The sequence below is a fragment of the Oncorhynchus mykiss genome, chromosome 15, assembly GCF_013265735.2.
Source record: "Oncorhynchus mykiss isolate Arlee chromosome 15, USDA_OmykA_1.1, whole genome shotgun sequence".
In the NCBI taxonomy this organism is placed as follows: Eukaryota; Metazoa; Chordata; class Actinopteri; order Salmoniformes; family Salmonidae; genus Oncorhynchus; species Oncorhynchus mykiss.
The window spans coordinates 80,188,997-80,215,837 of NC_048579.1; the positions used below are offsets into that span (position 1 = coordinate 80,188,997).

A 26,841-nucleotide genomic window follows, 5' to 3' on the forward strand; every position below is an offset into this window, starting at 1 on the left:
CGGCCCAGCCACATCTCATTCTTCAACGACCTCCGGCCCAGCCACATCTCACCCTTCAACGACCCCCAGCCACATCTCACCCTTCAACGACCCCCAGCCACATCTCACCCTTCAACGACCCCCAGCCACATCTCACCCTTCAACGACCCCCAGCCACATCTCACCCTTCAACGACCCCCAGGACAGCCACATCTTAACCTTCAACGACCCCCAGCTTAGCCACATCTCACCCTTCAACGACCCCCAACCACATCTCACCCTTCAACGACCTCCAGCCCAGCCACATCTCACCCTTCAAAGACCTCCAGCCCAGCCACATCTCACCCTTCAACGACCTCCAGCCCAGCCACATCTCACCATTCAACGACCCCCAGCCCAGCCACATCTCACCCTTCAACGACCCCCAGCCCAGCCACATCTCACCCTTCAACGACACCCAGCCACATCTCACCCTTCAACGACCCCAAGCCACATCTCACCCTTCAACGACCCCCAGCCACATCTCACCCTTCCACGACCCCCAGCCACATCTCACCCTTCAACGACCCCCAGCCACATCTCACCCGTCAACGACCCCCAGGACAGCCACATCTCACCCTTCAACGACCTCCAGCCCAACCACATCTCACCCTTCAACGACCTCCAGCCCAGCCACATCTCACCCTTCAACGGCCTCCAGCCCAGCCACATCTCACCCTTCAACGACCTCCAGCCCAGCCACATCTCACCCTTCAACGACCTCCAGCCCAGCCACATCTCACCCTTCAACGACCCCCAGCCACATCTCACCCTTCAACGACCCCCAGCCACATCTCACCCTTCAACGACCCCCAGGACAGCCACATCTTAACCTTCAACGACCCCCAGCTTAGCCACATCTCACCCTTCAACGACCGCCAACCACATCTCACCCTTCAACGACCTCCAGCCCAGCCACATCTCACCCTTCAACGACCTCCGGCCCAGCCCCATCTCACCCTTCAACGACCTCCGGCCCAGCCACATCTCACCCTTCAACGAACTCCGGCCCAGCCACATCTCACCCTTCAACGAACTCCGGCCCAGCCACATCTCACCCTTCACCGAACTCCGGCCCAGCCACATCTCACCCTTCAACGAACTCCGGCCCAGCCACATCTCACCCTTCAACGACCTCCGGCCCAGCCACATCTCACCCTTCAACGACCTCCGGCCCAGCCACATCTCACCCTTCAACAACCCCCAGCCACATCTCACCCTTCAACGACCTCCAGCCACATTACACTCTTCAACGACCTCCGGCCCAGCCACATCTCACCCTTCAACGACCTCCGGCCCAGCCACATCTCACCCTTCAACGACCTCCGGCCCAGCCCCATCTCACCCTTCAACGACCTCCGGCCCAGCCACATCTCACCCTTCAACGACCTCCGGCCCAGCCACATCTCACCCTTCAACGACCCCCAGCCCAACCACATCTCACCCTTCAACAACCTCCAGCCACATCTCACCCTTCAACGACCTCCAGCCCAGCCACATCTCACCCTTCAACAACCTCCAGCCCAGCCACATCTCACCCTTCAACGACCTCCAGCCCAGCCACATCTCACCCTTCAACAACCTCCAGCCCAGCCACATCTTACCCTTCAACGACCCCCAGCCCAACCACATCTCACCTATTAACGACCTCCAGGCACATAAAACCCTTCAACGACCCACAGCCACATCTCACACTTCAACGATCCCCAGCCACATCTCACCCTTCAACGACCCCAAGCCACATCTCACCCTTCCACGACCCCCAGCCACATCTCACCCTTCAACGACCCCCAGCCACATCTCACCCTTCAACGACCCCCAGCCACATCTCACCCGTCAACGACCCCCAGCCACATCTCACCCTTCAACGACCCCCAGCCACATCTCACCCTTCAACGACCCCCAGCCACATCTCACCCGTCAACGACCCCCAGGACAGCCACATCTCACCCTTCAACGACCTCCAGCCCAACCACATCTCACCCTTCAACGACCTCCAGCCCAGCCACATCTCACCCTTCAACGGCCTCCAGCCCAGCCACATCTCACCCTTCAACGACCTCCAGCCCAGCCACATCTCACCCTTCAACGACCTCCAGCCCAGCCACATCTCACCCTTCAACGACCTCCAGCCCAGCCACATCTCACCCTTCAACGACCCCCAGCCACATCTCACCCTTCAACGACCCCCAGCCACATCTCACCCTTCAACGACCCCCAGCCACATCTCACCCTTCAACGACCCCCAGCCACATCTCACCCTTCAACGACCCCCAGGACAGCCACATCTTAACCTTCAACGACCCCCAGCTTAGCCACATCTCACCCTTCAACGACCCCCAACCACATCTCACCCTTCAACGACCTCCAGCCCAGCCACATCTCACCCTTCAAAGACCTCCAGCCCAGCCACATCTCACCCTTCAACGACCTCCAGCCCAGCCACATCTCACCCTTCAACGACCTCCAGCCCAGCCACATCTCACCCTTCAACGACCCCCAGCCACATCTCACCCTTCAACGACCCCCAGCCACATCTCACCCTTCAACGACCCCCAGCCACATCTCACCATTCAACGACCCCCAGCCCAGCCACATCTCACCCTTCAACGACCCCCAGCCCAGCCACATCTCACCCTTCAACGACACCCAGCCACATCTCACCCTTCAACAACCTCCAGCCCAGCCACATCTCACCCTTCAACGACCTCCGGCCCAGCCACATCTCATTCTTCAACGACCTCCGGCCCAGCCACATCTCACCCTTCAACGACCCCCAGCCACATCTCACCCTTCAACGACCCCCAGCCACATCTCACCCTTCAACGACCCCCAGCCACATCTCACCCTTCAACGACCCCCAGCCACATCTCACCCTTCAACGACCCCCAGGACAGCCACATCTTAACCTTCAACGACCCCCAGCTTAGCCACATCTCACCCTTCAACGACCCCCAACCACATCTCACCCTTCAACGACCTCCAGCCCAGCCACATCTCACCCTTCAAAGACCTCCAGCCCAGCCACATCTCACCCTTCAACGACCTCCAGCCCAGCCACATCTCACCATTCAACGACCCCCAGCCCAGCCACATCTCACCCTTCAACGACCCCCAGCCCAGCCACATCTCACCCTTCAACGACCCCCAGCCACATCTCACCATTCAACGACCCCCAGCCCAGCCACATCTCACCCTTCAACGACCCCCAGCCCAGCCACATCTCACCCTTCAACGACACCCAGCCACATCTCACCCTTCAACGACCCCAAGCCACATCTCACCCTTCAACGACCCCCAGCCACATCTCACCCTTCCACGACCCCCAGCCACATCTCACCCTTCAACGACCCCCAGCCACATCTCACCCGTCAACGACCCCCAGGACAGCCACATCTCACCCTTCAACGACCTCCAGCCCAACCACATCTCACCCTTCAACGACCTCCAGCCCAGCCACATCTCACCCTTCAACGGCCTCCAGCCCAGCCACATCTCACCCTTCAACGACCTCCAGCCCAGCCACATCTCACCCTTCAACGACCCCCAGCCACATCTCACCCTTCAACGACCCCCAGCCACATCTCACCCTTCAACGACCCCCAGGACAGCCACATCTTAACCTTCAACGACCCCCAGCTTAGCCACATCTCACCCTTCAACGACCGCCAACCACATCTCACCCTTCAACGACCTCCAGCCCAGCCACATCTCACCCTTCAAAGACCTCCAGCCCAGCCACATCTCACCCTTCAACGACCTCCAGCCCAGCCACATCTCACCCTTCAACGACCTCCAGCCCAGCCACATCTCACCCTTCAACGACCCCCAGCCACATCTCACCCTTCAACGACCCCCAGCCACATCTCACCATTCAACGACCCCCAGCCAGGCCACATCTCACCCTTCAACGACCCCCAGCCCAGCCACATCTCACCCTTCAACGACACCCAGCCACATCTCACTCTTCAACAACCTCCAGCCCAGCCACATCTCACCCTTCAACGACCTCCGGCCCAGCCACATCTCATTCTTCAACGACCTCCGGCCCAGCCACATCTCACCCTTCAACGAAATCCGGCCCAGCCACATCTCACCCTTCAACGACCTCCGCCCCAGCCACATCTCACCCTTCAACGAACTCCAGCCACATCTCACCCTTCAACGACCTCCAGCCCAGCCACATCTCACCCTTCAACGACCCCCAGCCCAACCACATCTCACCCTTCAACAACCTCCAGCCACATCTCACCCTTCAACGACCCCAACTCACCCTTCAACGACCCCCAGCCACATCTCACCCTTCAACGACCCCCAGCCACATCTCACCCTTCAACGAACTCCGGCCCAGCCACATCTCACCCTTCAACGACCTCCGGCACAGCCACATCTCATCCTTCAACGACCTCCGGCCCAACCACATCTCACCCTTCAACGACCCCCAGCCCAACCACATCTCACCCTTCAACAACCTCCAGCCACATCTCACCCTTCAACGACCCCAACTCACCCTTCAACGACCCCCAGCCACATCTCACCCTTCAACGACCCCCAGCCCAGCCACATCTCACCCTTCAACGACCCCCAGCCACATCTCACCCTTCAACGACCTCCGGCCCAGCCACATCTCACCCTTCAACGACCTCCGGCCCAGCCACATCTCACCCTTCAACGACCTCCGGCCCAGCCACATCTCACCCTTCAACGACCTCCGGCCCAGCCACATCTCACCCTTCAACGACCTCCGGCCCAGCCACATCTCACCCTTCAACGACCCCCAGCCACATCTCACCCTTCAACGACCTCCGGCCCAGCCACATCTCACCCTTCAACGACCTCCGGCCCAGCCACATCTCATCCTTCAACGACCTCTGGCCCAGCCATATCTCACCCTTCAACGAACTCCGGCCCAGCCACATCTCACCCTTCAACGACCTCCGCCCCAGCCACATCTCACCCTTCAACGACATCCGGCCCAGCCACATCTCACCCTTCAACGACCCGCAGCCCAACCACATCTCACCCTTCAACGACCCCCAGCCCAACCACATCTCACCCTTCAACGACCCCCAGCCCAACCACATCTCACCCTTCAACAACCTCCAGCCACATCTCACCCTTCAACGACCCCAACTCACCCTTCAACGACCCCCAGCCACATCTCACCCTTCATGACCCCCAGCCACATCTCACCCTTCAACGACCCCCAGCCACATCTCACCCTTCAACGACCTCCGGCCCAGCCACATCTCACCCTTCAACGACCTCCGGCCCAGCCACAGCTCACCCTTCAACGACCCCCAGCCACATCTCACCCTTCAACGACCTCCGGCCCAGCCACATCTCACCCTTCAACGAACTCCGGCCCAGCCACATCTCACCCTTCAACGACCTCCGGCCCAGCCACATCTCACCCTTCAACGACCTCCGGCCCAGCCACATCTCACCCGTCAACAACCTCCGGCCCAGCCACATCTCACCCTTCAACGACCCCCAGGACAGCCACATCTCACCCTTCAACGAACTCCGGCCCAGCCACATCTCACCCTTCAACAAACTCCGGCCCAGCCACATCTCACCATTCAACGAACTCCGGCCCAGCCACATCTCACCCTTCAACGAACTCCGGCACAGCCACATCTCACCCTTCAACAAACTCCGGCCCAGCCACATCTCACCCTTCAACAAACTCCGGCCCAGCCACATCTCACCCTTCAACGACCTCCGGCCCAGCCACATCTCACCCTTCAACGACCCCCAGCCACATCTCACCCTTCAACGACCTCCAGCCACATCTCACTCTTCAACGACCTCCGGCCCAGCCACATCTCACCCTTCAACGACCTCCGGCCCAGCCACATCTCACCCTTCAACAACCTCCGGCCCAGCCACATCTCACCCTTCAACGACCTCCGGCCCAGCCACATCTCACCCTTCAACGACCTCCAGGCACACCTCACCCTTCAACGACCTCCAGCCCAGCCACATCTCACCCTTCAACAACCTCCAGCCCAGCCACATCTCACCCTTCAACGACCTCCAGCCCAGCCACATCTCACCCTTCAACGACCTCCAGCCCAGCCACATCTCACCGTTCAACAACCTCCAGCCCAGCCACATCTTACCCTTCAACGACCTCCAGCCCAACCACATCTCACCCATTAACGACCTCCAGGCACATAAAACCCTTCAACGACCCACAGCCACATCTCACACTTCAACGATCCCCAGCCACATCTCACCTTCAACGACCCCAAGCCACATCTCACCCTTCAACGACCCCCAGCCACATCTCACCCTTCAACGACCCCCAGCCACATCTCACCCTTCAACGACCCCCAGCCACATCTCACCCTTCAACGACCTCCAGCCCAACCACATCTCACCCTTCAACGACCTCCAGCCCAGCCACATCTCACCCTTCAACGACCCCCAGCCCAGCCACATCTCACCCTTCAACGACCCCCAGCCACATCTCACCCTTCAACGACCCCCAGCCACATCTCACCCTTCAACGACCCCAAGCCACATCTCACCCTTCAACGACACCCAGCTACATCTCACCCTTCAACGACCCCCAGGACAGCCACATCTCACCGTTCAACAACCTCCAGCCCAGCCACATCTTACCCTTCAACGACCCCCAGCCCAACCACATCTCACCCATTAACGACCCACAGCCACATCTCACCCTTCAACGACCCCAAGCCACATCTCACCCTTCAACGACCCCCAGCCACATCTCACCCTTCAACGACCCCCAGCCACATCTCACCCTTCAACGACCCCCAGCCACATCTCACCCTTCAACGACCTCCAGCCCAACCACATCTCACCCTTCAACGACCTCCAGCCCAGCCACATCTCACCCTTCAACGACCTCCAGCCCAGCCACATCTCACCCTTCAACGACCTCCAGCCCAGCCACATCTCACCCTTCAACGACCTCCAGCCCAGCCACATCTCACCCTTCAACGACCCCCAGCCACATCTCACCCTTCAACGACCCCCAGCCACATCTCACCCTTCAACGACCCCCAGCCACATCTCACCCTTCAACGACCCCCAGCCACATCTCACCCTTCAACGACCTCCAGCCCAGCCACATCTCACCCTTCAACGACCTCCAGCCCAGCCACATCTCACCCTTCAACGACCCCCAGCCACATCTCACCCTTCAACGACCCCCAGCCCAGCCACATCTCACCCTTCAACGACCCCCAGCCCAGCCACATCTCACCCTTCAACGACCCCCAGCCCAACCACATCTCGCCCTTCAACGAACTCCGGCCCAGCCACATCTCACCCTTCAACGACCTCCGCCCCAGCCACATCTCACCCTTCAATGACATCCGGCCCAGCCACATCTCACCCTTCAACGACCCCAGCCCAACCACATCTCACCCTTCAACGACCCCCAGCCCAACCACATCTCACCCTTCAACAACCTCCAGCCACATCTCACCCTTCAACGACCCCAACTCACCCTTCAACGACCCCCAGCCACATCTCACCCTTCATGACCCCCAGCCACATCTCACCCTTCAACGACCCCCAGCCCAGCCACATCTCACCCTTCAACGACCCCCAGCCACATCTCACCCTTCAACGAATCCCAGCCACATCTCACCCTTCAACGACCTCCGGCCAAGCCACATCTCACCCTTCAACGACCTCCGGCCCAGCCACATCTCACCCTTCAACGACCCCCAGCCACATCTCACCCTTCAACGACCTCCGGTCCAGCCACATCTCACCCTTCAACGACCTCCGGCCCAGCCACATCTCATCCTTCAACGACCTCTGGCCCAGCCACATCTCACCCTTCAACGAACTCCGGCCCAGCCACATCTCACCCTTCAACGACCTCCGCCCCAGCCACATCTCACCCTTCAACGACATCCGGCCCAGCCACATCTCACCCTTCAACGACCCGCAGCCCAACCACATCTCACCCTTTAACGACCCCCAGCCCAACCACATCTCACCCTTCAACGACCCCCAGCCCAACCACATCTCACCCTTCAACAACCTCCAGCCACATCTCACCCTTCAACAACCTCCAGCCACATCTCACCCTTCAACGACCTCCAGCCCAGCCACATCTCACCCTTCAATGACCCCCAGCCATATCTCACCCTTCAACGACCCCAACTCACCCTTCAACGACCTCCATTCCAGCCACATCTCACCCTTCAACGACCTCCAGGCACATCTCACCCTTCAACGACCTCCAGGCACATCACACCCTTCAACGACCCCCAGCCACATCTCACCCTTCAACGACCTCCAGCCACATCTCACCCTTCAACGACCTCCAGCCCAGCCACATCTCACCCTTCAACGACCTCCAGCCCAGCCACATCTCACCCTTCAACGACCTCCAGCCCAGCCACATCTCACCCTTCAACGACCCCCAGCCACATCTCACCCTTCAACGACCTCCGGCCCAGCCACATCTCACCCTTCAACGACCTCCGGCCCAGCCACATCTCATCCTTCAACGACCTCCGGCCCAGCCACATCTCACCCTTCAACGAACTCCGGCCCAGCCACATCTCACCCTTCAACGACCTCCGCCCCAGCCACATCTCACCCTTCAACGACCTCCGCCCCAGCCACATCTCACCCTTCAACGACCTCCGCCCCAGCCACAACTCACCCTTCAACGACCTCCAGCCACATCTCACCCTTCAACGACCTCCAGCCACATCTCACCCTTCAACGACCCCCAGCCACATCTCACCCTTCAATGACCTCCAGCCCAGCCACATCTCACCCTTCAACGACCTCCAGCCCAGCCACATCTCACCCTTCAACGACCTCCAGCCCAGCCACATCTCACCCTTCAACGACCTCCAGCCCAGCCACATCTCACCCTTCAACGACCCCCAGCCACATCTCACCCTTCAACGACCCCCAGCCGAGCCACATCTCACCCTTCAACGACCTCCAGCCCAGCCACATCTCACCCTTCAACGACCTCCAGCCCAGCCACATCTCACCCTTCAACGACCTCCAGGCACATCTCACCCTTCAACGACCTCCAGGCACATCTCACCCTTCAACGACCTCCGGCCCAGCCACATCTCACCCTTCAACGACCTCCGGCCCAGCCACATCTCACCCTTCAACGACCTCCGGCCCAGCCACATCTCACCCTTCAACGACCCCCGGCCCAACCACATCTCACCCTTCAACGACCTCCAGGCACATCTCACCCTTCAACGACCTCCGGCCCAGCCACATCTCACCCTTCAACGACCCCCAGCCACATCTCACCCTTCAACGACCCCCAGCCACATCTCACCCTTCAACGACCCCCAGCCACATCTCACCCTTCAACGACCCCCAGCCACATCTCACCCTTCAACGACCCCCAGCCACATCTCACCCTTCAACGACCCCCAGCCACATCTCACCCTTCAACGACCCCCAGCCACATCTCACCCTTCAACGACCCCCAGCCACATCTCACCCTTCAACGACCCCCAGCCACATCTCACCCTTCAACGACCTCCAGCCCAGCCACATCTCACCCTTCAACGACCCGCAGCCCAGCCACATCTCACCCTTCAACGACCTCCAGCCACATCTCACCCTTCAACGACCTCCAGCCCAGCCACATCTCACGCTTCAACGACCTCCAGGCACATCACACCCTTCAACGACCCCCAGCCACATCACACCCTTCAACGACCCCCAGCCACATCTCACCCTTCAACGACCCCCAGCCACATCTCACCCTTCAATGACCCCCAGGCCAGCCACATCTCACCCTTCAACGACCTCCAGGCACATCTCACCCTTCAACGACCCCCAGCCACATCTCACCCTTCAATGACCTCCAGCCCAGCCACATCTCACCCTTCAACGACCTCCAGCCCAGCCACATCTCACCATTCAACGACCTCCAGCCCAGCCACATCTCACCCTTCAACGACCTCCAGCCCAGCCACATCTCACCCTTCAACGACCCCCAGCCACATCTCACCCTTCAACGACCCCCAGCCGAGCCACATCTCACCCTTCAACGACCTCCAGCCCAGCCACATCTCACCCTTCAACGACCTCCAGCCCAGCCACATCTCACCCTTCAACGACCTCCAGGCACATCTCACCCTTCAACGACCTCCGGCCCAGCCACATCTCACCCTTCAACGACCTCCGGCCCAGCCACATCTCACCCTTCAACGACCTCCGGCCCAGCCACATCTCACCCTTCAACGACCCCCGGCCCAACCACATCTCACCCTTCAACGACCTCCAGGCACATCACACCCTTCAACGACCCCCAGCCACATCTCACCCTTCAACGACCTCCGGCCCAGCCACATCTCACCCTTCAACGACCCCCAGCCACATCTCACCCTTCAACGACCCCCAGCCACATCTCACCCTTCAACGACCCCCAGCCACATCTCACCCTTCAACGACCCCCAGCCACATCTCACCCTTCAACGACCCCCAGCCACATCTCACCCTTCAACGACCCCCAGCCACATCTCACCATTCAACGACCCCCAGCCCAGCCACATCTCACCCTTCAACGACCCCCAGCCCAGCCACATCTCACCCTTCAACGACACCCAGCCACATCTCACCCTTCAACAACCTCCAGCCCAGCCACATCTCACCCTTCAACGACCTCCGGCCCAGCCACATCTCATTCTTCAACGACCTCCGGCCCAGCCACATCTCACCCTTCAACGACCCCCAGCCACATCTCACCCTTCAACGACCCCCAGCCACATCTCACCCTTCAACGACCCCCAGCCACATCTCACCCTTCAACGACCCCCAGCCACATCTCACCCTTCAACGACCCCCAGCCACATCTCACCCTTCAACGAACCCCAGCCACATCTCACCCTTCAACGACCTCCAGCCCAGCCACATCTCACCCTTCAAAGACCTCCAGCCCAGCCACATCTCACCCTTCAAAGACCTCCAGCCCAGCCACATCTCACCCTTCAACGACCTACAGCCCAGCCACATCTCACCCTTCAACGACCTCCAGCCCAGCCACATCTCACCCTTCATCGACCTACAGCCCAGCCACATCTCACCCTTCAACGACCTACAGCCCAGCCACATCTCACCCTTCAGCGACCCCCAGCCACAGCTCACCCTTCAGCGACCTCCAGCCACATCTCACCCTTCAATGACCCCCAGCCACATCTCTCTCACACACACACACTCTCTCTGAGATATGTACTGTGAGGTTGTAGTAGCCGCTGATTGAGGTCTGTACTGTTATGCTGTAACCAGGAACAGAGTGACATATCACTCAGGGAGCACCAAGATCACTATCAGGGGTTGCTATAGTTATGGCGAAGGTGGTGTGTGTGTGTGTGTGCCTTTGTGTACCTGTGTGTAACATAGAGATACTGTAGATAGACTAACTAATCTTTGTATCTTAGCCAATATAGCGTATGACAGCATCGGCAGCTCCATTGAGGCAATCGCCATTTTGTAGTAAATTTTCTTCTTCACGATTGGCTGAACACCTCCTGATGACCCGGTTTGACATGATTCCAACAGGGTCACCAAGAGGGATCAGCTAATGAAGTTGAAAGTCCCACCCAGTTGACTACTTTTAAAATGGTGGAAGCCCTCAGTGGTGCTGCCCATGTTAATATCACCTTCTGTCCACTAGAGGCCTCTATCATTCTCTATGGTGTGTATAAGGACTTAATACCACCTTCTGGCCACTAGAGGCCTCAATCATTCTCTATCATGCTCTATGGTGTGTAAGGCCTACCTGACTAAGAACAGGCAAGTGGTGCCCCATAAAGATTTAATATTCTATTATTATAACTTAATTATAACTGAGAGTCACTCAATTAGCCATGTCATCTACAATTTGTTTGGGGAAAGTTCGTCTAGCCAGCTATCTAACGAGTCAAGAACAGAAAGGGATGGCAGCGTAGCCTAGTGGGTAGAACATTGGACCAGTAACCAGCAGGTAGCCTAGTGGTTAGAGCGTTGGACTAGTAACCAGCAGGTAGCCTAGTGGTTAGAGCGTTGGACAAGTAACCAGCAGGTAGCCTAGTGGTTAGAGCGTTGGGCCAGTAACCAGCAGGTAGCTTAGTGGTTAGAGCATTGCACTAGTAACCAGCAGGTAGCTTAGTGGTTAGAGCATTGGACTAGTAACCAGCAGGTAGCTTAGTGGTTAGAGCATTAGACTTGGAACCAGCAGGTAGCCTAGTGGTTAGAGAGTTGGACTAGTAACCAGCAGGTAGCCTAGTGGTTAGAGCATTGGACTAGTAACCAGCAGGTAGCTTAGTGGTTAGAGCATTGGACTAGTAACCAGCAGGTAGCCTAGTGGTTAGAGCAGGTAGCCTAGTGGTCAGAGCGTTGGACTAGTAACCAGCAGGTAGACTAGTGGTTAGAGCATTGGACTTGGAACCAGCAGGTAGCCTAGTGGTTAGAGAGTTGGACTAGTAACCAGCAGGTAGCCTAGTGGTTAGAGCATTGGACTAGTAACCAGCAGGTAGCTTAGTGGCTAGAGCATTGGACTAGTAACCAGCAGGTAGCCTAGTGGTTAGAGCAGGTAGCCTAGTGGTTAGAGCGTTGGACTAGTAACCAGCAGGTAGACTAGTGGTTAGAGCATTGGACTTGGAACCAGCAGGTAGCCTAGTGGTTAGAACAGGTAGCCTAGTGGTTAGAGCATTGGACTTGGAACCAGAAGGTAGCCTAGTGGTTAGAGCATTGGACTTGGAACCAGCAGGTAGCCTAGTGGTTAGAGCGTTGGACTAGTAACCAGCAGGTAGCCTAGTGGTTAGAGCAGGTAGCCTAGTGGTTAGAGTGTTGGACCAGTAACCAGAAGGTAGCCTAGTGGTTAGAGCATTGGACTTGGAACCAGCAGGTAGCCTAGTGGTTAGAGCAGGTAGCCTAGTGGTTAGAGTGTTGGACCAGTAACCAGAAGGTAGCCTAGTGGTTAGAGCATTGGACTTGGAACCAGCAGGTAGCCTAGTGGTTAGAGCAGGTAGCCTAGTGGTTAGAGCGTTGGACTTGGAACCAGAAGGTAGCCTAGTGGTTAGAGCGTTGGACTAGTAACCAGCAGGTAGCCTAGTGGTTAGAGCGTTGGACTTGGAACCAGAAGGTAGCAAGATGGAATCCCCGAGCTGACAAGATAAAAATCTGTCGTTCTGCCCCTGAACAGCCTAAATAAGAATTTGTTCTTAACCGACTTGCCAACATTTTTTAAAGAGTTTTGCAGAGTACTTACTACATTTTTAATCAAAAAATTCTAAATGTTGTTAACAGTGTCAGGATGTTTAGAAAGCGAAGAACACCCTGAGCAGAACTTTGAAATCGTAACAACTACTTTCATTCTTCTACTGCATCTGTTAACAGCCTTTTATAGACTAACGGACTGGGAACCTGACGGGAGGGAAAGGGACCGCGATAGGGAACCTGACGGGAGGGAAAGGGACCGCGATAGGGAACCTGAAGGGAGGGAAAGGGACCGCGATAGGGAACCTGACGGGAGGGAAAGGGACCGCGATAGGGAACCTGACGGGAGGGAAAGGGACCGCGATAGGGAACCTGACGGGAGGGAAAGGGACCGCGATAGGGAACCTGACGGGAGGGAAAGGGACCGCGATAGGGAACCTGACGGGAGGGAAAGGGACCGCGATAGGGAACCTGACGGGAGGGAAAGGGACCGCGATAGGGAACCTGACGGGAGGGAAAGGGACCGCGATAGGGAACCTGACGGGAGGGAAAGGGACCGCGATAGGGAACCTGACGGGAGGGAAAGGGACCGCGATAGGGAACCTGACGGGAGGGAAACGGACCGCGATATGGAACCTGACCGCGATAGGGAACCTGACGGGAGGGAAAGGGACCGCGATAGGGAACCCGACGGGAGGGAAACGGACCGCGATAGGGAACCCGACGGGAGGGAAACGGACCGCGATAGGGAACCCGACGGGAAACAGACTGTGTAAACAACATTCAACAATTGTCTAACAAAATATGAGCAGAAAAGTAGAGTACACACGTTATGGTGTAACATGGAGAAAACTTAGGCTATATGGACAGAAGATAAACTGTGTTTAAAAAGACAGAGTCCAGGAAACTACAGAAGTGGAAATGTCCATATTGTGAAATCGTGTTTGCTTCCCTGATAATAAATCAGCCAATCATGATCAACCCACCCCTTCTAAAAAGAACACAAAAAGGATGGATAAGAGTCACAAGCACATTATTTTTCTTGTCGGGCTGAAAACCAACTGGAAAAAGACAGCTAACCGTCCCAACAATGCATGTAAGTTGAAGGCTTCATTTTACAACTGAAACATTTTACCACTACAGACTGTTTATATGTAAACACACACATTTCCATATATTGAGCAGAAAATTATTATGTTTCACACATGGAATGACATAAAATACATCCACATTTAATAGGCTCTCTGTGTTCCAGGCCCTGAGGATTCTCCATGTTTTGCTGCTGTCAGTAGCAGTTCATTCTAAGGGGCTGATGTTCCAGCCTCTGGACTGTGCTGATATCTACAACAACGGCTCTAAGACCAGTGGTGTCTACAGGATGTACCCTGCTGGACCCAACTCTCCTCGATACGTCTACTGTGATATGGACACCGACGGAGGGAAATGGACTGTGAGTAGGTCACCTAGTAGGAAACTATTTAAACGGAGTACATAACCAGTGTTCAGACCAGACTAGAGTCGGCCTCAACCCCTCCAGACCATACTAGTCAGCCTCAACCCCTCCAGACCAGACTAGAGTCAGCCTCAACCCCTCCAGACCAGACTAGAGTCAGCCTCAACCCCTCCAGACCAGACTAGAGTCAGCATCAACCCCTCCAGACCAGACTAGAGTCAGCCTCAACCCCTCCAGACCAGACTAGAGTCAGCATCAACCCCTCCAGACCAGACTAGAGTCAGCCTCAACCCCTCCAGACCAGACTAGAGTCAGCATCAACCCCTCCAGACCAGACTAGAGTCAGCCTCAACCCCTCCAGACCAGACTAGAGTCAGCATCAACCCCTCCAGACCAGACTAGAGTCAGCCTCAACCCCTCCAGACCAGACTAGTCAGCATCAACCCCTCCAGACCAGACTAGTCAGCCTCAACCCCTCCAGACCAGACTAGAGTCAGCCTCAACCCCTCCAGACCAGACTACAGTCAGCATCAACCCCTCCAGACCAGACTAGAGTCAGCCTCAACCCCTCCAGACCAGACTAGAGTCAGCATCAACCCCTCCAGACCAGACTAGAGTCAGCCTCAACCCCTCCAGACCAGACTAGAGTCAGCATCAACCCCTCCAGACCAGACTAGAGTCAGCCTCAACCCCTCCAGACCAGACTAGAGTCAGCATCAACCCCTCCAGACCATACTAGAGTCAGCATCAACCCCTCCAGACCAGACTAGAGTCAGCATCAACCCCTCCAGACCAGACTAGAGTCAGCCTCAACCCCTCCAGACCAGACTAGAGTCAGCCTCAACCCCTCCAGACCAGACTAGAGTCAGCATCAACCCCTCCAGACCATACTAGTCAGCATCAACCCCTCCAGACCAGACTAGAGTCAGCCTCAACCCCTCCAGACCAGACTAGAGTCAGCCTCAACCCCTCCAGACCAGACTAGAGTCAGCCTCAACCCCTCCAGACTAGAGTCAGCATCAACCCCTCCAGACCAGACTAGTCAGCCTCAACCCCTCCAGACCAGACTAGAGTCAGCATCAACCCCTCCAGACCAGACTAGAGTCAGCCTCAACCCCTCCAGACCAGACTAGAGTCAGCATCAACCCCTCCAGACCAGACTAGAGTCAGCCTCAACCCCTCCAGACCAGACTAGTCAGCATCAACCCCTCCAGACCAGACTAGTCAGCCTCAACCCCTCCAGACCAGACTAGAGTCAGCCTCAACCCCTCCAGACCAGACTAGAGTCAGCATCAACCCCCCCAGACCAGACTAGTCAGCCTCAACCCCTCCAGACCAGACTAGAGTCAGCATCAACCCCTCCAGACCAGACTAGAGTCAGCCTCAACCCCTCCAGACCAGACTAGAGTCAGCATCAACCCCTCAAGACCAGACTAGAGTCAGCCTCAACCACTCCAGACCAGACTAGAGTCAGCATCAACCCCTCCAGACCATACTAGAGTCAGCATCAACCCCTCCAGACCAGACTAGAGTCAGCCTCAACCCCTCCAGACCAGACTAGAGTCAGCCTCAACCCCTCCAGACCAGACTAGAGTCAGCATCAACCCCTCCAGACCAGACTAGAGTCAGCATCAACCCCTCCAGACCATACTAGAGTCAGCATCAACCCCTCCAGACCAGACTAGAGTCAGCATCAACCCCTCCAGACCAGACTAGAGTCAGCCTCAACCCCTCCAGACCAGACTAGAGTCAGCATCAACCCCTCCAGACCAGACTAGAGTCAGCCTCAACCCCTCCAGACCAGACTAGTCAGCATCAACCCCTCCAGACCAGACTAGTCAGCCTCAACCCCTCCAGACCAGACTAGAGTCAGCCTCAACCCCTCCAGACCAGACTAGAGTCAGCATCAACCCCCCCAGACCAGACTAGAGTCAGCCTCAACCCCTCCAGACCAGACTAGAGTCAGCATCAACCCCTCCAGACCAGACTAGAGTCAGCCTCAACCCCTCCAGACCAGACTAGAGTCAGCATCAACCCCTCCAGACCAGACTAGAGTCAGCCTCAACCCCTCCAGACCAGACTAGAGTCAGCCTCAACCCCTCCAGACCAGACTAGAGTCAGCCTCAACCCCTCCAGACCAGACTAGAGTCGGCATCAACCCCTCCAGACCATACTAGAGTCAGCATCAACCCCTCCAGACCAGACTAGAGTCAGCCTCAACCCCTCCAGACCAGACTAGAGTCAGCCTCAACCCCTCCAGACCAGACTAGAGTCAGCATCAACCCCTCCAGACCATACTAGAGTCAGCATCAACCCCTCCAGACCAGACTAGAGTCAGCATCAACCCCTCCAGACCAGACTAGAGTCAGCCTCAACCCCTCCAGACCAGACTAGAGTCAGCCTCAACCCCTCCAGACCAGACTAGAGTCAGCCTCAACCCCTCCAGACCAGACTAGAGTCAGCATCAACCCCTCCAGACCAGACTAGTCAGCCTCAACCCCTCCAGACCAGACTAGAGTCAGCATCAACCCCTCCAGACCAGACTAGAGTCAGCCTCAACCCCTCCAGACCAGACTAGAGTCAGCATCAACCCCTCCAGACCAGACTAGAGTCAGCCTCAACCCCTCCAGACCAGACTAGTCAGCATCAACCCCTCCAGACCAGACTAGTCAGCCTCAACCCCTCCAGACCAGACTAGAGTCAGCCTCAACCCCTCCAGACCAGACTAGAGTCAGCATCAACCCCCCCAGACCAGACTAGAGTCAGCCTCAACCCCTCCAGACCAGACTAGAGTCAGCATCAACCCCTCCAGACCAGACTAGAGTCAGCCTCAACCCCTCCAGACCAGACTAGAGTCAGCATCAACCCCTCCAGACCATACTAGAGTCAGCATCAACCCCTCCAGACCAGACTAGAGTCAGCATCAACCCCTCCAGACCAGACTAGAGTCAGCCTCAACCCCTCCAGACCAGACTAGAGTCAGCATCAACCCCTCCAGACCAGACTAGAGTCAGCCTCAACCCCTCCAGACCAGACTAGTCAGCATCAACCCCTTCAGACCAGACTAGTCAGCCCCTCCAGACCAGACTAGAGTCAGCATCAACCCCTCCAGACCATACTAGTCAGCATCAACCCCTCCAGACCAGACTAGAGTCAGCCTCAACCCCTCCAGACCAGACTAGAGTCAGCCTCAACCCCTCCAGACCATACTAGTCAGCATCAACCGCTCCAGACCAGACTAGAGTCAGCCTCAACCCCTCCAGACCAGACTAGAGTCAGCATCAACCCCTCCAGACCAGACTAGAGTCAGCCTCAACCCCTCCAGACCAGACTAGAGTCAGCCTCAACCCCTCCAGACCAGACTAGAGTCGGCATCAACCCCTCCAGACCATACTAGAGTCAGCCTCAACCCCTCCAGACCAGACTAGAGTCAGCCTCAACCCCTCCAGACCAGACTAGAGTCAGCCTCAACCCCTCCAGACCAGACTAGAGTCAGCATCAACCCCTCCAGACCAGACTAGAGTCAGCATCAACCCCTCCAGACCAGACTAGAGTCAGCCTCAACCCCTCCAGACCATACTAGTCAGCATCAACCGCTCCAGACCAGACTAGAGTCAGCATCAACCCTCCAGACCAGACTAGAGTCAGCCTCAACCCCTCCAGACCAGACTAGAGTCAGCATCAACCCCTCCAGACCAGACTAGAGTCAGCATCAACCCCTCCAGACCAGACTAGAGTCAGCCTCAACCCCTCCAGACCAGACTAGAGTCAGCCTCAACTCCTCCAGACCAGACTAGAGTCAGCCTCAACCCCTCCAGACCAGACTAGAGTCAGCCTCAACCCCTCCAGACCAGACTAGAGTCAGCATCAACCCCTCCAGACCATACTAGTCAGCATCAACCCCTCCAGACCAGACTAGAGTCAGCCTCAACCCCTCCAGACCAGACTAGAGTCAGCCTCAACCCCTCCAGACCATACTAGTCAGCATCAACCGCTCCAGACCAGACTAGAGTCAGCATCAACCCCTCCAGACCAGACTAGAGTCAGCATCAACCCCTCCAGACCAGACTAGTCAGCATCAACCCCTCCAGACCATACTAGAGTCAGCATCAACCCCTCCAGACCATACTAGAGTCAGCCTCAACCCCTCCAGACCAGACTAGAGTCAGCCTCAACCCCTCCAGACCATACTAGTCAGCATCAACCGCTCCAGACCAGACTAGAGTCAGCATCAACCCCTCCAGACCAGACTAGAGTCAGCATCAACCCCTCCAGACCAGACTAGAGTCAGCCTCAACCCCTCCAGACCAGACTAGAGTCAGCCTCAACCCCTCCAGACCAGACTAGAGTCAGCCTCAACCCCTCCAGACCAGACTAGAGTCAGCCTCAACCCCTCCAGACCAGACTAGAGTCAGCCTCAACCCCTCCAGACCAGACTAGAGTCAGCATCAACCGCTCCAGACCAGACTAGAGTCAGCCTCAACCCCTCCAGACCAGACTAGAGTCAGCATCAACCCCTCCAGACCAGACTAGAGTCAGCCTCAACCCCTCCAGACCAGACTAGAGTCAGCATCAACCCCTCCAGACCATACTAGTCAGCATCAACCCCTCCAGACCAGACTAGAGTCAGCATCAACCCCTCCAGACCAGACTAGAGTCAGCATCAAGCCCTCCAGACCAGACTAGAGTCAGCATCAACCCCTCCAGACCAGACTAGAGTCAGCATCAACCCCTCCAGACCAGACTAGAGTCAGCATCAACCCCTCCAGACCATACTAGAGTCAGCCTCAACCCCTCCAGACCAGACTAGAGTCAGCCTCAACCCCTCCAGACCATACTAGTCAGCATCAACCGCTCCAGACCAGACTAGAGTCAGCATCAACCCCTCCAGACCAGACTAGAGTCAGCCTCAACCCCTCCAGACCAGACTAGAGTCAGCCTCAACCCCTCCAGACCAGACTAGAGTCAGCCTCAACCCCTCCAGACCAGACTAGAGTCAGCCTCAACCCCTCCAGACCAGACTAGAGTCAGCCTCAACCCCTCCAGACCATACTAGTCAGCATCAACCGCTCCAGACCAGACTAGAGTCAGCCTCAACCCCTCCAGACCAGACTAGAGTCAGCCTCAACCCCTCCAGACCATACTAGTCAGCATCAACCGCTCCAGACCAGACTAGAGTCAGCATCAACCCCTCCAGACCAGACTAGAGTCAGCATCAACCCCTCCAGACCAGACTAGAGTCAGCCTCAACCCCTCCAGACCAGACTAGAGTCAGCCTCAACCCCTCCAGACCAGACTAGAGTCAGCCTCAACCCCTCCAGACCAGACTAGAGTCAGCCTCAACCCCTCCAGACCAGACTAGAGTCAGCCTCAACCCCTCCAGACCAGACTAGAGTCAGCCTCAACCCCTCCAGACCAGACTAGAGTCAGCCTCAACCCCTCCAGACCAGACTAGAGTCAGCCTCAACCCCTCCAGACCATACTAGTCAGCATCAACCGCTCCAGACCAGACTAGAGTCAGCATCAACCCCTCCAGACCATACTAGTCTGCCAGATTAGAGGTCTGATCAACCGTTGGTACTGAATTCTCCTGAGTCAGTACTTGACGACATGGCCTAGATGCTTACAATTTCTCCTCTCCCCTTCTCTTCTCTCCCCCTCCTTCCAGGTGTTTCAGAGGAGGATGGATGGAACAGTGAACTTCTACAGAGGATGGGACCAGTACAAGAACGGCTTTGGACACGCAGCAGGAGAGTACTGGCTGGGTAAAGGACTTCTTTCAAAAAGCCTCATCAAGGACAGATCATCCATGGAAAAACCCTGGATAATATAAATTAATCATTGGGTTGTTAAATTGACTTCTCTGTTATAGTGATGTTGTTGTGACGGTCAGTAGTTAGGCAGGACCAATCGCAACAAGGCCAAATCACAACAGGACCAAATCACAACAGGGCCAAATCACAACAAGGCCAAATCACAACAGGACCAATCCCCTTTAGTCGGTGTGTAAAACCAGTGCGTCTAGAAAAGCAACCTCCCACACTACTCCAAAGCAGTTAAAAAATAACATGTACAAAAATATATTCACTAAATTAATATAGTCACTTAATTAAATATATTCACTTAATATATTCACTTCCAGTCAAGAGTTTGGGCACATCTACTCATTCCAGGGTTTTTCTTTATTTTCTACTATTTTCTACATTGTAGAATAATAGTGAAGACCTCAAAACTATGAAATAACACACATGGAATCTGGTAGTAACCAAAAAAAAGTGTTACATCAAAATATATTTTATATTTGAGATTCTTCAAGGTAGCCACCCTTTTGCCTTGATGACAGCTTTGTTCACTCTCGGCATTCTCTCAACCAGCTTCACCTGGAATTTATTTTCCAACAGTACCAATCTTTTGACTGGTACAGTATATACAAAAAAAATGAAGCAAGCTGTGCTGACCGAAGACATGACTCTCTGTGCTGACCGAAGACATGACTTTCCTGTGCTGACCGAAGACATGACTTTCCTGTGCTGACCGAAGACATGACCCTCTGTGCTGACCGAAGACATGACTCTCTGTGCTGACCGAAGACATGACTCTCTGTGCTGACCGAAGACATGACTTTCCCGTGCTGACCGAAGACATGACTTTCCCGTGCTGACCGAAGACATGACTTTCCCGTGCTGACCGAAGACATGACTTTCCCGTGCTGACCGAAGACATGACTTTCCCGTGCTGACCGAAGACATGACTTTCCCGTGCTGACCGAAGACATGACTTTCCCGTGCTGACCGAAGACATGACTTTCCCGTGCTGACCGAAGACATGACTTTCCCGTGCTGACCGAAGACATGACTTTCCCGTGCTGACCGAAGACATGACTTTCCCGTGCTGACCGAAGACATGACTTTCCCGTGCTGACCGAAGACATGACTTTCCCGTGCTGACCGAAGACATGACTTTCCCGTGCTGACCGAAGACATGACTTTCCCGTGCTGACCGAAGACATGACTTTCCCGTGCTGACCGAAGACATGACTTTCCCGTGCTGACCGAAGACATGACTTTCCCGTGCTGCCCGAAGACATGACTTTCCCGTGCTGCCCGAAGACATGACTTTCCCGTGCTGCCCGAAGACATGACTCTCCCGTGCTGCCCGAAGACATGACTCTCCCGTGCTGACCGAAGACATGACTCTCCCGTGCTGACCGAAGACATGACTCTCTGTGCTGACCGAAGACATGACTCTCTGTGCTGACCGAAGACATGACTCTCTGTGCTGACCGAAGACATGACTCTCTGTGCTGACCGAAGACATGACTCTCTGTTCTGACCGAAGACATGACTTTCCCGTGCTGACCGAAGACATGACTTTCCCGTGCTGACCGAAGACATGACTTTCCCGTGCTGACCGAAGACATGACTTTCCCGTGCTGACCGAAGACATGACTTTCCCGTGCTGACCGAAGACATGACTTTCCCGTGCTGACCGAAGACATGACTTTCCCGTGCTGACCGAAGACATGACTTTCCCGTGCTGACCGAAGACATGACTTTCCCGTGCTGACCGAAGACATGACTTTCCCGTGCTGACCGAAGACATGACTTTCCCGTGCTGCCCGAAGACATGACTTTCCCGTGCTGCCCGAAGACATGACTCTCCTTGCTGACCGAAGACATGACTCTCCCTTGCTGACCGAAGACATGACTCTCCCTTGCTGACCGAAGACATGACTCTCCCTTGCTGACCGAAGACATGACTCTCCCTTGCTGACCGAAGACATGACTCTCCCTTGCTGACCGAAGACATGACTCTCCCTTGCTGACCGAAGACATGACTCTCCCTTGCTGACCGAAGACATGACTCTCCCTTGCTGACCGAAGACATGACTCTCCTTGCTGACCGAAGACATGACTCTCCCTTGCTGACCGAAGACATGACTCTCCCTTGCTGACCGAAGACATGACTCTCCCTTGCTGACCGAAGACATGACTCTCCTTGCTGACCGAAGACATGACTCTCCCTTGCTGACCGAAGACATGACTCTCCTTGCTGACCGAAGACATGACTCTCCCTTGCTGACCGAAGACATGACTCTCCCTTGCTGACCGAAGACATGACTCTCCCTTGCTGACCGAAGACATGACTCTCCCTTGCTGACCGAAGACATGACTCTCCCTTGCTGACCGAAGACATGACTCTCCCTTGCTGACCGAAGACATGACTCTCCCTTGCTGACCGAAGACATGACTCTCCCTTGCTGACCGAAGACATGACTCTCCCTTGCTGACCGAAGACATGACTCTCCTTGCTGACCGAAGACATGACTCTCCCTTGCTGACCGAAGACATGACTCTCCCTTGCTGACCGAAGACATGACTCTCCCTTGCTGACCGAAGACATGACTTTCCTTGCTGACCGAAGACATCTGCATGATAGAAATAGAGATCCTTTTAAAAACTCAACTCTTGACCTCGACGCCAGCGCCACTACATGTTTTCACATTGTTCCTCTTCCTCAGGGACTGGTTTAGACCTGGGACACCAGGTATTAATTACCAGGTAGAAGAGAAAACCAGCAGCCTGTGAACCTGGTAAGGGGTAACAGTTGAATATCTCTGTTCTAAAAAAGGTTCCCCTCTCGTCTGTTCGATGCAGGTCTGGACACCATCTACCTCCTGACCCTGAAAAAGAATTACGAGTTGAGGGTGGACATGGAGGACTTTGACGGACAGAAAGCCTACGCTTTCTACTCCTCCTTCGCCATCTCTCCCAAAGTCACAGATCCTGAACTGGATGGCTACAAACTCCAGGTTACTGGCTTTAAAGACGGAGGAGCAGGTGAGAACAGTTTAAACTTCCTTAGAGAAACATCTGGGCTGTATTCATTAGTCCAGAGTTCAGGTGAGAACAGTTTAAACTTCATTAGAGAAACATCTGGGCTGTATTCATTAGTCCAGAGTTCAGCTAAGTTCCCTCATTCGGTTCTGTTTGATTCCTAGTGAATACAACCTGATCTGATACAAGCTGATCTGGGATCAGTTTATTGGAGATCATAATGAATAGTATTACATAGAAAGGACAGGGGGGGGGGGGGGGGGGGGGGGGGCGTACAGATACACCATCTTAGAGCTGATCTGGGATCAGTTTATTAGAGATCATAATGAATAGTATTACATAGAAATGACGGCGGGGGCTGGTCCTAGATCATACTGTGACATAGTAGACTGATTTTGACCAGGGCTCTGATAGGTTACATAACATCTGACCTGTGTTTCCTGCTTGAACCAAGGGGACTCTCTCACCTATCACAGCGGTATGAAGTTCTCCACCTTCGACCGAGACCAGGAAATCAACTGTGCAGTCAACGCGGTCGGAGGTTACTGGTACAACGAGTGTTACTTCTCAAACCCAAACGGTCTTTATACATGGGGATTGAACTCACAGATTGGAGTCAACTGGAGGGGATGGAAGACCTTCTACTCTGTGAAAGCCATATCCATGAAGATTAGGCCTGTGAACCTGTGAAGGTCCTTCACAAAGTCCTTTAGTTAAAACATGGTTATATGAACTGCAGAATAATGGCTGGAACAGAGCGAATGGAATGGCATCAAACACATGGCATTAAAATGTAAACCATTTTTGATGCATTTGATACTATTTTAGCTATTACGCTACAGTCAGTACCACGAGCCCGTCCTCCGCAATTACGGTGCCATCAACCTCCTGTGCCTCTCACTCACCTGTGGTTCGGAATAAATTGACCACCCCATTTAACACACCCTTTGATGCGACTATACCTCGCATGCTTTTACTATCTCAGAACCCCAAGAATGTAATTATAATCTATCTAATATAATTAAAACATGCAAATGTCTTCCATTCTATGCACAGATTGATCTCAGTCAGTTGTCCTATAAAACTAAAAACTGTTGCGTGAAAAATGCTGCTTTTCATAGCTCATATTCTGTTAAACCCAAATCATGCTGTTGACTCGTTCCTATACTGCTATTTGTGTCTGGGGCTGTTGTGGTGCCCATATTACCGCCACATCGGCAGTCATGAGTCAAGACCACAGTCACATTCCTGCTGAGTCAACTTCCATCTCCTTTAATTAACTCTGGACATGGCGGTTACACCCAACTGACTATGCACCAATCAGGTCACTAACGGCCTGGTCCTTGGTAGAACCCAACTGACTACACACCAATCAGGTCCTAACGGCCTGGTCCTTGGTAGAACCCAACTGACTACACACCAATCAGGTCCTAACGGCCTGGTCCTTGGTAGAACCCAACTGACTACACACCAATCAGGTCACTAACGGCCTGGTCCTTCGTAGAACCCAACTGACTACACACCAATCAATCAGGTCCTAACGGCCTGGTCCTTGGAAGAACCCAACTGACTACACACCAATCAGGTCCTAATGGCCTGGTACTCAGGTCTCCATTGTCCCTCCATCAGGTCCTAATGGCCTGGTACTCAGTGCTCTAGTGTCCCTCTATCATGTCCTAATGGCCTGGTACTCAGGGCTCTATTGTCCCTCCATCAGGTCCTAATGGCCTGGTACTCAGGGCTCTATTGTCCCTCCGTCAGGTCCTAATGGCCTGGTACTCAGGGCTCTATTGTCCCTCCGTCAGGTCCTAATGGCCTGGTACTCAGTGCTCTAGTGTCCCTCCATCATGTCCTAATGGCCTGGTACTCAGGGCTCTATTGTCCCTCCATCAGGTCCTAATGGCCTGGTACTCAGGGCTCTATTGTCTCTCCATCAGGTCCTAATGGCCTGGTACTCAGGGCTCTATTGTCCCTCCGCCAGGTCCTAATGGCCTGGTACTCAGGGCTCTATTGTCCCTCCGTCAGGTCCTAATGGCCTGGTACTCAGGGCCCAGAGGAACAGTAACACACCACACACACTGTACTATACTGTGTCCCAGAGCAACAGTAACACACCACACACACACACTGTACTATACTGTGTCCCAGAGCAACAGTAACACACCACACACACACACTGTACTATACTGTGTCCCAGAGCAACAGTAACACACCACACACACACACTGTACTATACTGTGTCCCAGAGCAACAGTAACACACCACACACACTGTACTATACTGTGTCCCAGAGCAACAGTAACACACCACACACACTGTACTATACTGTGTCCCAGAGCAACAGTAACACACCACACACACACACTGTACTATACTGTGTCCCAGAGCAACAGTAACACACCACACACACTGTACTATACTGTGTCCCAGAGCAACAGTAACACACCACACACACTGTACTATACTGTATCCCAGAGCAACAGTAACACCACACACACTGTACTATACTGTGTCCCAGAGCAACAGTAACACACCACACACACACACTGTACTATACTGTGTCCCAGAGTAACAGTAACACACCACACACACTGTACTATACTGTGTCCCAGAGCAACAGTAACACACCACACACACTGTACTATACTGTGTCCCAGAGCAACAGTAACAAACCACACACACACACTGAGGTGAAGGGAAAACAACTTCTGCCAGAGACCGTCTCACTCACTCACCTTCTTGCCCTCTGATTGGTCGGGGCTGACGTATGACAGCTTCCTGCGGACGTAAAACAACATGTCGTCCTGTTCCCGCGGCGACAGCTTCTCCATGAAGTACGTGGAGAACATCCATGTCCAGAACACGATGCGGTCGTCCTTAAAACACCCTGGATCAAAAACACAGAGGTCAGAGGTCAGACCTTAAAACACCCTGGAACGGTCCTATCACAGTTATCAGAGCAAGAGGAAGACGGGACCCGGGCCACTCCTGATTTACAGTAAACTCGAAGACAAACGGTCTACTGTAATACGTCTAGGTGGCTATTGGCTTTGGTCCTCAGTGAGATGAACTGGAGGAGATGTTAAATCTCAGGCTTTCCATTAGAGGTCGACCGATTAGGATTTTTCGACCTCTACTGTCCATCCTAAACGGCATCCATACAGGAAGTACTCACACCCTTCGACTTGTTCCACATGTCGTCGTGTTACAGGAAGTACTCACACCCTTCGACTTGTTCCACATGTCGTCGTGTTACAGGAAGTACTCACACCCTTCGACTTGTTCCACATGTCGTCGTGTTACAGGAAGTACTCACACCCTTCGACTTGTTCCACATGTCGTCGTGTTACA

The 26,841-nt window shown here is 54.7% G+C and overlaps 2 protein-coding genes across 5 annotated transcripts in view; one reads left to right on the forward strand and one right to left on the reverse strand.

Moving 5' to 3' along the window:
• LOC110510397 (uncharacterized protein KIAA0930 homolog) overlaps nucleotides 1–26,841 on the reverse strand; it is an 80,642-nt gene that overhangs the window by 37,980 nt on the left and 15,821 nt on the right. For all 3 annotated transcript variants that reach the window (XM_036945494.1, XM_036945495.1, XM_036945493.1), the window contains one exon: nucleotides 26,226–26,377. In XM_036945494.1, the coding sequence (XP_036801389.1) occupies nucleotides 26,226–26,377 (152 nt within the window). The remainder of the gene's footprint in view (nucleotides 1–26,225; nucleotides 26,378–26,841) is intronic.
• On the forward strand, nucleotides 14,144–24,294 carry LOC110517730 (microfibril-associated glycoprotein 4). 2 transcript variants are annotated; one of them, XM_036945497.1, is made up of 5 exons: nucleotides 14,144–14,296; nucleotides 14,456–14,650; nucleotides 20,322–20,418; nucleotides 23,311–23,493; nucleotides 23,945–24,294. In XM_036945497.1, the coding sequence occupies exons 1-5, from the start codon at nucleotides 14,291–14,293 to the stop codon at nucleotides 24,178–24,180; spliced, it is 717 nt and encodes a 238-aa protein (XP_036801392.1). In that variant the 5' UTR covers nucleotides 14,144–14,290; the 3' UTR covers nucleotides 24,181–24,294. The 2 variants fall into 2 exon arrangements, with proteins under 2 accessions (XP_036801392.1, XP_036801393.1); XM_036945498.1 differs by lacking the exon at nucleotides 23,945–24,294 and adding an exon at nucleotides 23,620–23,669 and having other exon boundaries at nucleotides 23,311–23,556.

Coding starts and splice junctions, on each gene's coding strand:
- LOC110517730 (XM_036945497.1), top strand. Junction 14,651..20,321: donor CCGACGGAGGGAAATGGACT/GTGAGTAGGTCA, acceptor CCCTCCTTCCAG/GTGTTTCAGAGGAGGATGGA. Junction 20,419..23,310: donor AGCAGGAGAGTACTGGCTGG/GTAAAGGACTTC, acceptor TGTTCGATGCAG/GTCTGGACACCATCTACCTC.